The sequence below is a fragment of the Periplaneta americana genome, chromosome 11 (genome assembly GCF_040183065.1).
Source record: "Periplaneta americana isolate PAMFEO1 chromosome 11, P.americana_PAMFEO1_priV1, whole genome shotgun sequence".
Classification (NCBI taxonomy): domain Eukaryota; kingdom Metazoa; phylum Arthropoda; class Insecta; order Blattodea; family Blattidae; genus Periplaneta; species Periplaneta americana.
In genome coordinates, this window is record NC_091127.1 from 108104445 (window position 1) to 108118460 (window position 14016).

General features: G+C 36.2%; 1 protein-coding gene across 5 annotated transcripts in view; it reads right to left on the minus strand.

Moving 5' to 3' along the window:
* Nucleotides 1–14016, minus strand: part of crb (cell polarity complex component crumbs) — a 390522-nt gene that overhangs the window by 107866 nt on the left and 268640 nt on the right. For 3 of the 5 annotated variants that reach the window (XM_069839830.1, XM_069839829.1, XM_069839827.1), the window contains 3 exons: nt 13191–13398; nt 6465–6581; nt 991–1172 (listed from right to left, as the gene is read on the minus strand). In XM_069839830.1, the coding sequence (XP_069695931.1) occupies nt 991–1172; nt 6465–6581; nt 13191–13398 (507 nt within the window). The remainder of the gene's footprint in view (nt 1–990; nt 1173–6464; nt 6582–13190; nt 13399–14016) is intronic. The other 2 variants (XM_069839828.1, XM_069839831.1) reach the window with 2 other exon arrangements.

The window sequence follows — 14016 nt, forward strand, 5'->3', positions numbered from 1 at the left end:
TACAGTCACACTTTCAGACATGAAAGAGCATTGTGGTGGTATCTCCAGTTTAGTATAGAGCTCACTGGTCACGACATCTACAAAGAACATGGCCATTCGTATAGACCAATTATTTAATCCTGACAGCTCGCCGACGCGAAAGAGGGGAAGTAATAGGAGTAGTGGGGAAAGCTATGGAGTAGAGATAAGAGCAAGCGGTCAGTAAAGAAATGCAGTACAGCTTAATTGTACTGGAAACACACTACTCTACTGCACGCGTGACATCTGATCGCTCTGAATGCAAGTAACCGACTAGCCCGAACACCCCTTGGCGTAACTTAATGGACCCACCTGACACAGGCGCACATTGTCGGTGACTGTCAGGACTAAATAATCGTACTGTATTCAGCAACTATTCAAACATAAAGGAGTGATATGGCACAATAAATCTGTTCGAGGCTGTGGTGCTAGCCTTCAGACCCCCTCCTTCGTACAAAAAAAAAATTGTTTCTTAATTTATGGACTGTTATACAGTTTGCCAATTTACGAAATGCTTACTTGTTTGATTATTTAATTGTTTATTATGTATGGATTATTCAAACAGTGCCAAATTATGCACTGTCAAAACATTTACTATTCTTTGAATTATTCATTAGTTGGAAATTTTATGCTTTGTTCAAGAGTTCGCTAACAGCATTGTTACATTTATTATGAATGTACTGTACTGAGTGAGTAGTTTGGTAATTTATAAATTTTTCAAGAGTTTACTAATTATAAATTACTGTTTAGCTTGTTGAAATGTTCAGTTGTTTCCTAATTAGTGAGCTGTTCAATAATTTGCTAATTTATTAATTTCATTGCTCAATAATTTTCAGATTCACGAATGTTTATTCTGTTTTGCTAATTTATTAATTATTTAATAGTTTGTTAATTTTTGTGTTGTTGAATTTCTCATTACGTGATAAATAGTTACAGTAAATAAAATTATTGCATGCACTTGAATATACTCACAATATTATCTTGACACTTGGACGAGTGCTGACAGGGGTTCGCAGAACACTGGATATTCACCTCACACAAGCGGCCTGTAAAGTGCGGGGGACATTCACAACTCTCGCCCATGCAGGTGCCCCCGTTCCTACACGGAGTGGCAATGCACCAATCTAGTGATGCAGTACGCTCGCAGTGCACACCTAGCAACACATGCACCATTCAGCTACTATTCATGCATGCAGCCAGCTTCCACTTACAACAACTCATCACTTCTACAAGCACGCAATTTCTCCGAGAATGTTCAACATTCAATTCGAATATACAATTTTAAAATGCAGAAAGCATTAGTTAGTCATCAAACTTATGCAGATAGCTATCTCAAAGACAGCAAATTTCCTTCACAATCCCATCTGTGGAAAATAATTGCTCCACTTGATATAGCAATCAGAACTTTAAGAAGATAGAACAGAAGGTCGATTTCTTGCAACTGCGCATAGCAAAGACAGAACATTGAGAAGGAAGAAGAGAAAGTCGGTTGGTTTCTTTCAACTGCAGTGGTTATGGAATGGTTGTGAACATGTTTTGAAGTTTCATACATGAACACAAAGGGATTCTGACACTGAAATAATGTGGTTGCAGACATAGCTTTACGTAAAATAGAAATTTAATTTTAACACTTTCTGCGCCTTCAAGCCATTGTAATATTACCTTCAATCTCACATTCTGGTTGGTCATGATAATACTACCTTGATAGATTACATTATGAACAGCCAGTCGGTCTCGGTAGCATAGTCGGTATAGCGCTGCCCTTCTGTGCTCGAGGTTGCGGGTTTGATCTAGGCCCAGGTCGATGACATTTAAATGTGCTTAAATGCGAAAGGCTCATGTCAGTAGATTTACTGGCATGTGAAAGAACTCCTGTAGGACAAAATTCCGACACATCGGCGACGTTGATATAACCCTGCAGTTGCGAGCATCGTTAAATAAACTGTAATTTAAATTTTTAAATTTAAACAGTCAGTATGGCAGTATTACCATAGAATACACTATAGACTTTAAAAATCCACTGCATAAAAAACCTAGCCGCATTATTGACAGCTACCAAGTTATATACAGAGACTCAAAGTTCTGGATATGAATTTGAGCCTCATATTCAGATGTTTTCGACAGCTTAGTTAAGTTCTGAAGACAGTGGAGAAAATCTGTATATGCGGAATATCGGTGATTCGATTTCTACCAAATATAGTGTAATAGGAGATTTGTTTGGAAAGTTCTTGAAAGTTTGGAGAAGCTTACTATTCAGTTTGCTTGGAAAATGGATGAGACACGTTACAAATGGCTTGTAAGTAATTTGAGCAAGTTCAGACTATTCATAATAATTTTCCTGGATTTTCATTTTAAAATGTTCAAATTACAGGCTTTGTGTTTAAGTACAATTTTCAAGTTTATGATTTAGGGAGTCTATTTTTTTTTTTTTTACCTAGTATTAAACTTACAATATTATTGTGCTTCACGCTTTTATTGTAGGGTAAAATTTGGGTTTCTTACTTTCTAAAAATAGATTTACGTCTAATCCTTAACTTAATAATATTATGATTTTTGGGCTTTGGTTCAAGAATACCTAATGGAACAAAATATATTTTAGTACTCTAAAGAATGAAAATACGGTATTACACTATCAAATATGTACAAAATAATTGTATCTCTAGTTTCCCTCACATTTTGGTATTCCTAGCTTTAAAACAACGTTATATTTTTTTCTCTTAAAACTCTCTACCACTTGGTGACATGGGTATCTAAATGACAGTGGATTGAAACTATTCATGAACTTAAAAATTGTTATATTTTGTATACGTATAGAGGTTCCCCAAATTGCCATGCACTTTGTTTAATATTCAACCAAATGACAGCATAAGGGATGGGCAAAGCCGTTTGTGTAAGACCTCTACTGTATTACCATTACATTAAGTAGAACTATTTGTTTCCATTGCAGTTCTTTTATTTAAAACTGGCTTCGTGATAATGCTAACACTGTCACTGCATACGAGGCAAGTATATTCGGTACATACAGAGCATTCCAGCGATAAGTATCAGTTTATTCGTTGGCTGCTAGACAGTGGCAGTGGTTGAGCAAATGCCAGGCAGCCTGCTCCCCACAGTGCATATGAAGAGAAGGCTATGTCACTGTTGATAATGATTCTCCATTGCATGGGGACGTAAAGTCTTGCAGCCCCTTTGGTGCTATTTGACAGGAGTAGGCTACGGATTTTCCCTTCTCTCTTCATCATCATCATCATCATCATCCTCACCCTTCCCTACACTACACTTACACATACACTCACTCTAGTACACGACATACTTCTTCATAAATACACATCATGCATAATGTGGCCCGCCGAAGTGGTGTGCAACTTGAAAATGGGTCACAGTCCTGCCATCTATCCGCAGTATGCGGAACCCGAATCATGCAACTTAAGTGGGTAGGCATTAGACACACACACACACATATATCTGATATGTAATTTTCATAACCTAAATTATTTAAGGAGATTTTGACAATACGGTATGCAGTTAGATGAGATTTATTGCCTGATATGTCTAGCACACAACACTATTTGCATTAGCTGTTATAGCTCTGAATTGAAGAATTTTAAAAAACCGTATTTAAAAAACTAGACCCTTTCTGAATGTGGAAATTTATAGAGAGGTTTCTTATTTCAAATGCGATGTATGGGGGAACAATTGTTGTGAAAATCCATTATCACTTGGTGATCCATTCAATTGTAAGTACAGACAGAGCTAACTTTGTTGCATTGTACCTCTCATGGAATTGTTGGTAGGAGTAGGCTTTTCCCTTTCCCAGTCAATTGAGAGTGTACGAATTTCGCCATATTCCTCTCGTTGACAGACCATGGACTAAGTTGAAGATTAACGTTGCAGAAACAATACTCCCTCTCCTCGTGCTGTGCGTGGGCCACTGTGATGGAAGTCTTGATAGCTGCCAATATCTGTAGCTGTTACAATGAATGGACTACCTGTGGCTCTTGCACTTAGAGAATGTAATGAGTCACTTCTTCATTTTTGGATGCCCAATCTACATCGGGATTTCATGCATTCTGATTCGCGCTCAAAATTGTATAATTGTAGCTTTAATAAAAAATCAACATTTATAAAACTATTTGGTATTTCATTACATCTTCTGTGCTCGAGGTTGCGGGTTTGATCCCGGCCCAGGTCGATGGCATTTAAATGTGCTTAAATGCGACAGGCTCATGTCAGTAATTCACTGGCATGTAAAAGAACTCTTGCGGGACAAAATTTTAGCACACTGGCGACACTGATATAACCTCGGCAGTTGCGAGCGGTGTTAAATAAACTATAGTTAATTAAAATGTAATTTTATTACATGTAATTTGTTAAACCATTGCTATGTGATAGTATTTTTTTTTTTGTAAAGAAGAGTAAGATAAGCTATGATTTAATTTATTCCTATTCTCTAAATATACATAAATAGCATTCAGGCAGTGATAATATTCTATTTCTGATGAAAAGTTAGATGCCATATTCAAACTATTTATGACTGCATAAAATTCAATGGCGAATCTAATTACAATTGAAAGGTGGTAGATTAAAGAGTGTGAAATAAAACTGGAAGGGACCTAAAAGACAGTAAGACTAAACTGAAGTTTATGCAAAATTAATTAAAACCAAAAAATCTAGAATGGCTAAAATCTCTAGAGCATATTCTTTTTCGAAGTTGTGTTAAGATCACGTTCTATTTTAATTAGGCTGGATTTAGTTACATTTCTTGCTATAGAGACAATGATTTTATTCACTTACATTGCAAGATGCATCTTACAGGCGACTTTAATCTCTGCCAGATCAAAACATCAATCTCAATAATTTCATCTCACTTTTATCCACATCAACCAATGTTTCTTCACTATTTTGGGAATCATAGAGGGTCACTGTTCCAACCAATCTCCAAAGCATTGTAAGCCCACTATCATAGTGAATTACTCCCTTGTGTCGTGCACAAAGTCAAATGTTACTGTTACCCACGAACCTTGTGTCTCCTTGTCTCACTGTCTTAAGATTTATAATTAATTATACTACAAAAAAATGGTATAATATTATGCTAAAAAAATTACAGAGTGACAGACACATGTTACCGCAACACCAAGCCTAAGAACAAATAAGCATGCACACACTGAGTTATTGCTACTATTTATTTGTCTATACTGCTGATAGCATCAGTAGAAGCATGCTACACAGCGCTAGAAGACACAAAGATTGCCAACTTACAATAACATATCATCCAGACACACCAGCCCTGTCAAGTAACATTTCTTGTATGAATAAACATGTTTCAGAATGTATGGGGAGCTAAAAATTATATACTAGATAGATAAAAGATAATTTATCCATTGCTGAATTACTGTGTTTAAGTAAAACTAAAAAGTTTTTTCAAAACATAATGCTAATGGGACAAAAATCTAAATAATTTATAATACTAGTTTACTCTTAGATTCCTCCAAAGCTACCACTACTGACACTTTACTGCATCCCATTTTTTTCCCTGACTTGTCCGTCACAATAGTCTACAGTCCCATGGGCTGACTTGCAGTGACAACTATCTGCAAAGCAGAAAACTTAATGCTGCAATGAAAATAGCAGCTAGCCAGTAATTTTGTGTTCGGGTCAGGGTTGTTCTACGAGTAGGCTAATAAATCTATTATAAGGAATGTTTGGTTTGAACTTCCTTCAGAAGGAAGCCATGCTACAGATTCGTCTCACTTCCTGAAAACTCATCACACACGTTCAAACCCAAAATCTTCAGCTCCAATGATAAGCATGGTAACTACTAATTCATCGATAAGAACTTAAAAGAGACCCAATCATAAGTACTAGTCACTTTTAATATTTCAATTACCCAATCCCTCCCTAAAAATGGAGTTTCCTACCATATCCAAAGCCTTTCAGGTACCTGCCTTAAAAATGTCTAAAAAAATACTTTCCCACATCTAAACTATTTCGAAAGAATGAAACCTCATAATGAATTGCCCACTGCTTTACTTTGATACTTTTTACAATTTTCTGTCGCTTCTCTTACTTGCCTGTGTCGAATGGTTTCCTTTTGATTATATGATTACTCTTAATTTAAAACTGGTTTCATTCTATCTTGTATTGAGTCGGTAGTGAAATAGTTCACTCACACAATAATCTTCCTTCGCAAGAGATGGTGAAACAAATTTCTCTACATCAGGGCTGGGCACCAAGAGTGAATTCTACTCTCTCACGGGGAGCCATATGACTTCTCTTCAACCCCTTTCTTCCCCGTCGAACACCGCGCAGCGTTGATGCCGTGATGGATGAATATTAAGCGTCCCCATTTAGAGTTTGGATTTGCTCCCGGTGCCCAGCCATGCTCTACATACTTAAAACAATATAAAAGAGAAGATAAAGGAAAGCAAAGGCCACTTCTCACTCACCTGTGAACCCTAGTGGACAAGAACAGTTGTAACGGTCCCCCATAAGAATGCAGGTGCCTCCATTATTGCATGGCATACTATGGCAGAGGTTTAGTTCTGTGCAGTTGGGAGGAATGCCTAGAGTCAACAAGCAAACAGTATTACTATGTATGTGCTGAGATTATTAAAGTATCAACAAGTAACTACAGTATGTACACAAGGATACAAGATATGAATGTGGCTGATATTTTACTGACAATGCTTTACTTAAAAGAAAACTATTTTGAAAGAAACATAAAATTTTGTTGAAGAACACAATTTTTTTTTATATTTCTATCAGTACAGAATACCATATTAAAGTACATTAGTCCAAACAAATTACTCTTTTTCCAGTTTTACTTCATTACATTAGGAGCTATTATAGAGAAAATATTGTGATGATGCAAAAAATAAATTTCTAGATTTTCATGAAAATGCATGTTTCCAGAATCCCCGATACAAATGTTTTGACTTTCCACCTACTCGTTTGTATAAATATGAACTTCTATCTCTTATTCTTTTTAGTCAGTTATTTAACAACACTGTATCATTGTATTGCTTCGCATAGGAGACCTGTGGACAAAATCGGGCATAGTGAATATAAACCAATTGATGAATGGAATAATGAAGCATGAATCCTCGAAGACTCACATAAAGAGCTTGACATTTTTAGTGTCATTATAGAGTGGATATAGAGGAATAATTTCTTTGTATAACGAAAAAATGGCGAGGGCATACATTCCATGTGTGCTTGTATGCAACACACACCCAGTCCAAAGGATTTTGAACTGAATTGAATTTAAAAGGGGAAGGGCTCTGACAGCCCTAGTACTGCGGTCTGAAAGATATATTGCGCATCCCTGTCCAAAGGATACTTTACTTACTTTTATTCTTTTAGTTTAAACATTTGAATACATACGTGTGCAGCCTGCTCTGTATTAATATCATCCAAATTAGTGGTAAGTGTATGTTAGCAACCAGGCTGCTAACAGAAAATAGAAAATATGATACTCTGCTCCTTAGCAAGAACGCTCTGATACCTCCTACAACAATACTACAAACTGTTCTTTCATCTTGCAGAACACCGTGATGGTTGCATAAGTAGTTCAAACTGTGTTATTCTTAGCTGTATGCACTGGCAGTTGCAGAAAGTTTGTATGTGCACTATGCAACAAGGGTGTTCTGCTTCAAAACTGTTATAAGGTGAAAAGTTGACAACATGGTGTTTAATTATGCAACACTTCTGTAATAAGATAGTATTAAAGTGTAAGCAGTGCTTTGACAGAAAACATTACTACTGTAGAACCTCTATTATCCATGTTAATGAAGGGTGTGGGCTGAACGGTTAATCGAAAAAATCGGATAATCCAAACCATAAAAGATTTTCGTAAATTTAGTGAATATGCTTACACGCTCGTAAGCTCCTCTATGGTCTTGTATTGAATACACTAGGTGGTGGATCAGAACTTCACTGATTTAAGTATGGTTGTTAAGTTGCAAGGAAACTCCTTATAATGGCTGTCGGAAGATAGGAAGAGTGGACGTTTCATGTTGTAGATTTACGTACTGGTACTTTATACACGTTATCCTTGATTTTTATTAAATTGCATACAGTTTTGATTCCACTCTCGTATTCTGAGATGTGCCACAGTTTCTCGTTCCCCAAATCACTCTATTTGCACTTTTTGATACTTAGTACAATACGATTTCTTTTGATACCTGTGGAAGAAATTTTCTATTGAAGTTGTACAGTACTTCAACTTGAACAGTAGACCAGACTGTGTAAGGGCGAGGTCTTGTAATAATCCTCTCTCGAAAAAAAACATGCTAATATAATGTACAGAACTTCATATATTTCTGTAGAAAAAAGAAGCAAGAGGAAGACAGTTGGATAATCCGACAATCGGTTAATAGGGTGATGGATAATCGGGGTTCTACTGTATAAGGAAACTGCTAGGAAAACCATTTTCGTCGTCTTGTCTGCTTCACGAGAAATTAGGTATAGTGAGAAAAGATCGACCTGTTCCAGTATTATTCAATTTAGAAACTCATTACAAAAGCAAAAACGAGCAAAATACTAGGCATTTTTATATTTGCTAATATGATAAGGTGGAGCGATTGACTGGATGAAAAACTTCAAGCAGATTTTTGTTTTCCAACAAAACCGAAGTTTGGAGTAAACAAGGTTTTGCAGATGTAAAACATTTGTTTAGTGCTCAGCAAAAGCATTCTAAGTCGCAAACTCATGTCCGTTGTTTTCTACAGTTGAAGATTTTTGGAAAACAGCGAGTTGATCTGTTACTGTTACAGAAGTGACATCTGCAGGCATAACGAATTGGTTCGAAAGAATAGAGAAGTATTAAGACGGATAACTGATGCAGTTTATTATTTAGCTAATATTTAAAAATATGAAAATATTATTTACTGTCAGTTATGAATCCTTCTATGTTATTGTGTTATGGTTTATTCGTTTTCACTGGTAGTTTTACTAAAATACGAAAATATGTCAAGGTGGACAAAAAAATATCTCCTCTTGTTGAAGTAATTGTTCGAAAATGTACAATGACCTTTCAATTTTTCTCTTTTCTTATAGTATATACTATTTGCTGATTATAAACGTTAAAAAATATTCAAAATTAAACATTTTTGCAGTAAGACTGTGATATGCTCAATATGTGAGGACAGGTGTGAAGAAAGTGATACATAACATTTTCCAGACTGTTATGTTGGTGTAATTGTTATCAAAAATATGTATTGACATCTCATTTTTCCTCGTTTATTGTAGAAAATACTATTTGCTGATTTGCAAATGTTAAAAAATATTCAAAATTGAACATTTTTGCAGTAAAACTGTGGTCTGTCCAATATGTGAGGACAGATGTGAAGAAAGTGATGCGTAACATTTTCCAGACTGTTATGTTGAAGTAATTGTTATCGAAAATATATAATGACATCCTATTTTGTGGAATCCTGGGAAACGAGACTGCGGATGCATTAGCAACAAAGGGCAGCACTGCTACTTACAGATCTGTTACTAAATCTACGTATTACTCTGTGAAAAGATTTATTAAATCTACATACTTAGACTTCAACAAACAAAATTTGATAACACAATCTCAAGGGAAAAAATGGAACTCTCTGCATCATAATCCACAGTTAATTCCTGATTTACCACGAAAATCGTCTGTAGCTGCATTTAGATTGGCAACAGGCCATGACTGTTTGGCCAAACACCTGCAATAGAATTGGAATATATCAATCCCCTAACTGCCCATTGTGCAACTCAAACCAAGCAATTGGTTCGGAACACCTCAAAATCTGTGCTTTGGTGGCTGACCATGATAATATCTTTGAAAAATATTGGAGTGCAAGGGGTCAAATGACTTTATTGTCAAATGCCTGGCATTAGAAAACAACAACAACATCCTATTTTTTTCCCTTTTATTATAGGAAATACTATTAATTTCCAATTGAAGGGCTTGGTGAAAGAACCAGGTAACTCCATTTTTGAGCTAAAATGAGTTACACATTGATTGTGTAAGAAAAAAAAAAATCCTCTTTCTTTTGGTCTAACAACCAGACAGCTCCATACAATAGCCATTGAGTTGCAGACTGGAAGGACCTGGCTTTGTCATGTGTTTGGTGGAAAAATCAGGCAGATCCTGGAGCTACCTGGTTTCTTCACCAAACAGTTCGAACACTTCCCTGTAGATGCCAATACATAGTGCAGAACTTCTAGGATGGTACTACACTGCCTACATATCTTTCACAAGCGGTCTCACACGCCACTCAGTGTTTGTAAAAATGGCCAGCGTAAGTGATGTGCATCAAAAAGTGAGTTTGTACCTTCTGAAGACTCTTTATCCGATAGTGATAATGAAGTACAAACAAAGAAAAGAAAGCGCAATCCAATGAAGTGGGCTAATAATGCCAGAAAAGCAAACAGAAACAAAGGCATGGCTTATATTACTAAGGCAGGAAAATCTGTTCCTGCCCGTTCTACAGGACCTCCGTGTAAATGTAGTAAACAGTGCTTTAACAAAGTGCATGCTGACATGAAAATGGAACTTTTAGTTTCTTTCAATAAACTTGGTGATAAAGAGAAACAAGATGCCTATTTATGTGGATTATTGACAGTACGTAATATAGCTCGATGACGTCCAAAATCTGGTACCGGTGTTCCACAGGAGCATGGGATTGACAAGAGCAGAGTTGAACGTCTCGCGAAACACTTAGTGCAGAATGTCACAAGCCCACACGACTTGCGAGGAAAACATGGAAATCGGACACATGCTGTTTCAGAAAACTGTATAGCTCAAGTTGACCAACATATACGAAGTTTCCCTCGCAGATAATGTAAACAAGTACTACTTGACAGCTGATCTGAATGTGAAGAAAATGTATCATTTGTACTTGCAGAAGCACGAGCCACAAGAATATTTGAAGTTGCAATCGGGATTGGCGATAAAACCTAACATATCATACGACTATTACTATAGGTATTTTGTCTCTAATTTTAATATGTCGTTTGGAAAACCACATACAGATACGTGCCAAACGTGTGACCAAGTGGATAAAAATATTATATCCGCTGAGTCTGAAAAGGAAAAAGGAAAATTAAGAACAGAAAAAGAGCTCCCTCGCAAGAAGGCTCAAGCGTTCTACACTTTACTGAAAGAAAAGTCGAAACTAGCTAAAGAGAATGTGTATGCTGAAACTATATATGTTGACTACCAACAAAATCTTGAACTCCCCAAAGTTCCTTCTAGTGATGTCTTTTATAGTCGACAGCTATGGGAATACAGTTTTTGCATTCACGTTGCTAGTACTCAAAAAAGTTATTTTTTATATGTATGATGAAAGCATAGGACGGAAGAGTCAGAATGAAGTTGTAAGTTTCATCCATCAATTTGTAAGCAGTACACTCGACAATAACGTCACTGATCTCCATGTATTTTCTGACAACTGTAGCGCTCAAAATAAAAATCATACAATCATGCAGTATTGTTTCACGCAAGTGCAACAGGGCAAATTAAAAAACATACACCATTATTACCCTGAATCAGGACATAGTTTTCTGCCCTGTGACCATTCTTTTGGACCGGTTGAAATACAAAAACGGAAACATGAGAGAGTGTATGTACCTAGTGACTGGCATAAGATTGTATGGACAACCTCCAAAAAATCTGTGGTCTTTCAGGCTACTCAGAATATGATTTTCGATTTCACAGGGCATTTCAAAACTTTATTTAAAAGAAATATCCTGAATAAGAACAAAGAGAAGCTTGCTATCCCCCAGTACAGACTTCTTCATTACGAACATGATAGAAAAGAGGTTGTTCAATGTAGTAAAACACTAGGGGGCCTAAAAGTATCAGAATTTGCAATAAAACACCCCAAAGCTTCCTTGTCATTCCCTTCTGAAAATCTTTATAAGTATGCTCTGCCAATCAAAGCAGCCAAATTTAATGACGTAATGAAGTTAGCAACAAAGTATGTTCCTCCTTCTGGCATGTGGTTTTACATTGCTTTGTTATCTGACAACTTGTCACAGGTTGACACTGCCTTGTCCGAGTCGGATAATGAGTGAGACATTTTGGAGTCTGCGCAAAATATGTGTATCGCATACAAATCTAGGCTGCGAGATATCAAAAAGTAGAACTTAAATTTATTTTATATTTATTGATTTGTGAGTGTGGAACTTTGTCGACTATAACTTTTTGTATTATTTTATATTTGATGATTAATTTGTAATTGAAGTAATTTTGTTTGCCATACATTTTACAATGTACGCTCTACATATTTCAAATGATTGTTATGTCGTATATAATAATGTAGTGCTTCTGAAATACCAGGAATCTTTACAATAAATTGACTATTTCAAATGGAAAACAAAAATCTTGGTTCTTTGGTGAAATAACCAGGTAACTCCACCAATTAAAATATTTAATTACAGGTGATGGTTTTGTGATATAATTTTACTTTCAGTACAGGAAAGAGTGCTCACATCTGTTCTACAAGTGTTTCAAATCTGAGACTCATGGAAAGCATACTGATTTTTTATTCAGTTTTCTTTGATTATCTCAAAATGAACTAGAATGGAGCTACCTGGTTCTTTCACCAAGCCCTTCAATCACAAAATAATGTTAAAAAATTGTTGAAAATTTAAAATTTTTGTAGCGGTCAGAAAATACTGCTTGTTATTTAAAATACCTTAGTATTGTTAGGATTAAGATGAACACAAGCTTTTAAGTCGGTTATTTAACAATGTTGTTATCAACTACTAGGTTATTTAGCGTCAATGGACTTGATGATAGTTGGATGGTATCTGGCGAGGTGATGTCCAGGATTCGCCTTTGTATTACCTAACATTCACCACTTACAGTTGGGGAGAACTTAGAAAAAAAATCCAACCAGGCAATCAGTCGTAGCAGGAGTCGAACCCACGACCGAGTGCAACCCTGGATCAGCACACAGATGCATCTACCACCTCAGATATGCTGGTGACTTCGATACAGTTAAAATAACTAGATATAAGATGCGCTTCTACCCATCCTTACCTTTATCTCACTTCTTTAATTTTTCAGCATCCCAAGTTCATGTTTTGAAAATATGGGCACTTAGTTAAATGAACTATGTTAATGTCAATGGGAGAGAGAAAAAAGAAAAGTATAAAATGATAAGAAGATAGAAAGAATTCTTGCTTACCTGTATAGCCTGCTTTACATACACATTGGTATCCTGCATCGCGATCAACACATTCAGAGTTTGGGGAGCAAACAGCACTCTCACATTCATTTATGTTAGTTTCACAGTTCGTACCAATGAAACCCTCGAAACAATAGCACTCATAACTACCAACCAAGTCAGTGCAATGTCCATTTATACAAGGGTTGGAAGTACACTCTTTCAGATTCTGTAAAAATAAAACATATTTCAATTAGCACTTACAATGATAGTTTAATTAATGACTCGAAATACAGATATGTAAAAAAATATGGTTGGCTATAGGAATGTGGAATCGAATCCCAATTAAGAGCCAATCACTCTGATCTTGATAAATGATTTTAAGAAAATACACTTTTCCTATCACGTCAGCTGCTGGCAGTCTTATGCATGCAGAAATTAAATGACACGTTGGGCCACATAATCTGAGAATAATGTTGCTTATGTATCGAATATATATATTTTTTTTTATCCAATGCCACCAGGTTGTCTTTCGACATTTCTGGTCTTCTCTCCTGGCCGTGGCTTAGTTGTAACCCACTTCTGAGGTTGGGGCGCCTGGAAGGCGGAGTTACATTACCCCGATGATGTGATAGGATGATTATGATAATGTGGTGCTAGGAGAGGTCTTAAATCTAAACTTAACCTAAATTCCAGACCATGGACGAACACAGGAATAATCCCCTTTAAGGAAAAATTCCTGTGCTCTAACCGAGAATCGAATCCGGGACCTCATGAACTATAGCCAGAAGCTCTGACCACTAGACCATGAGGCTGGTCGTAAATGGAATTATAAAAAGACATTTCG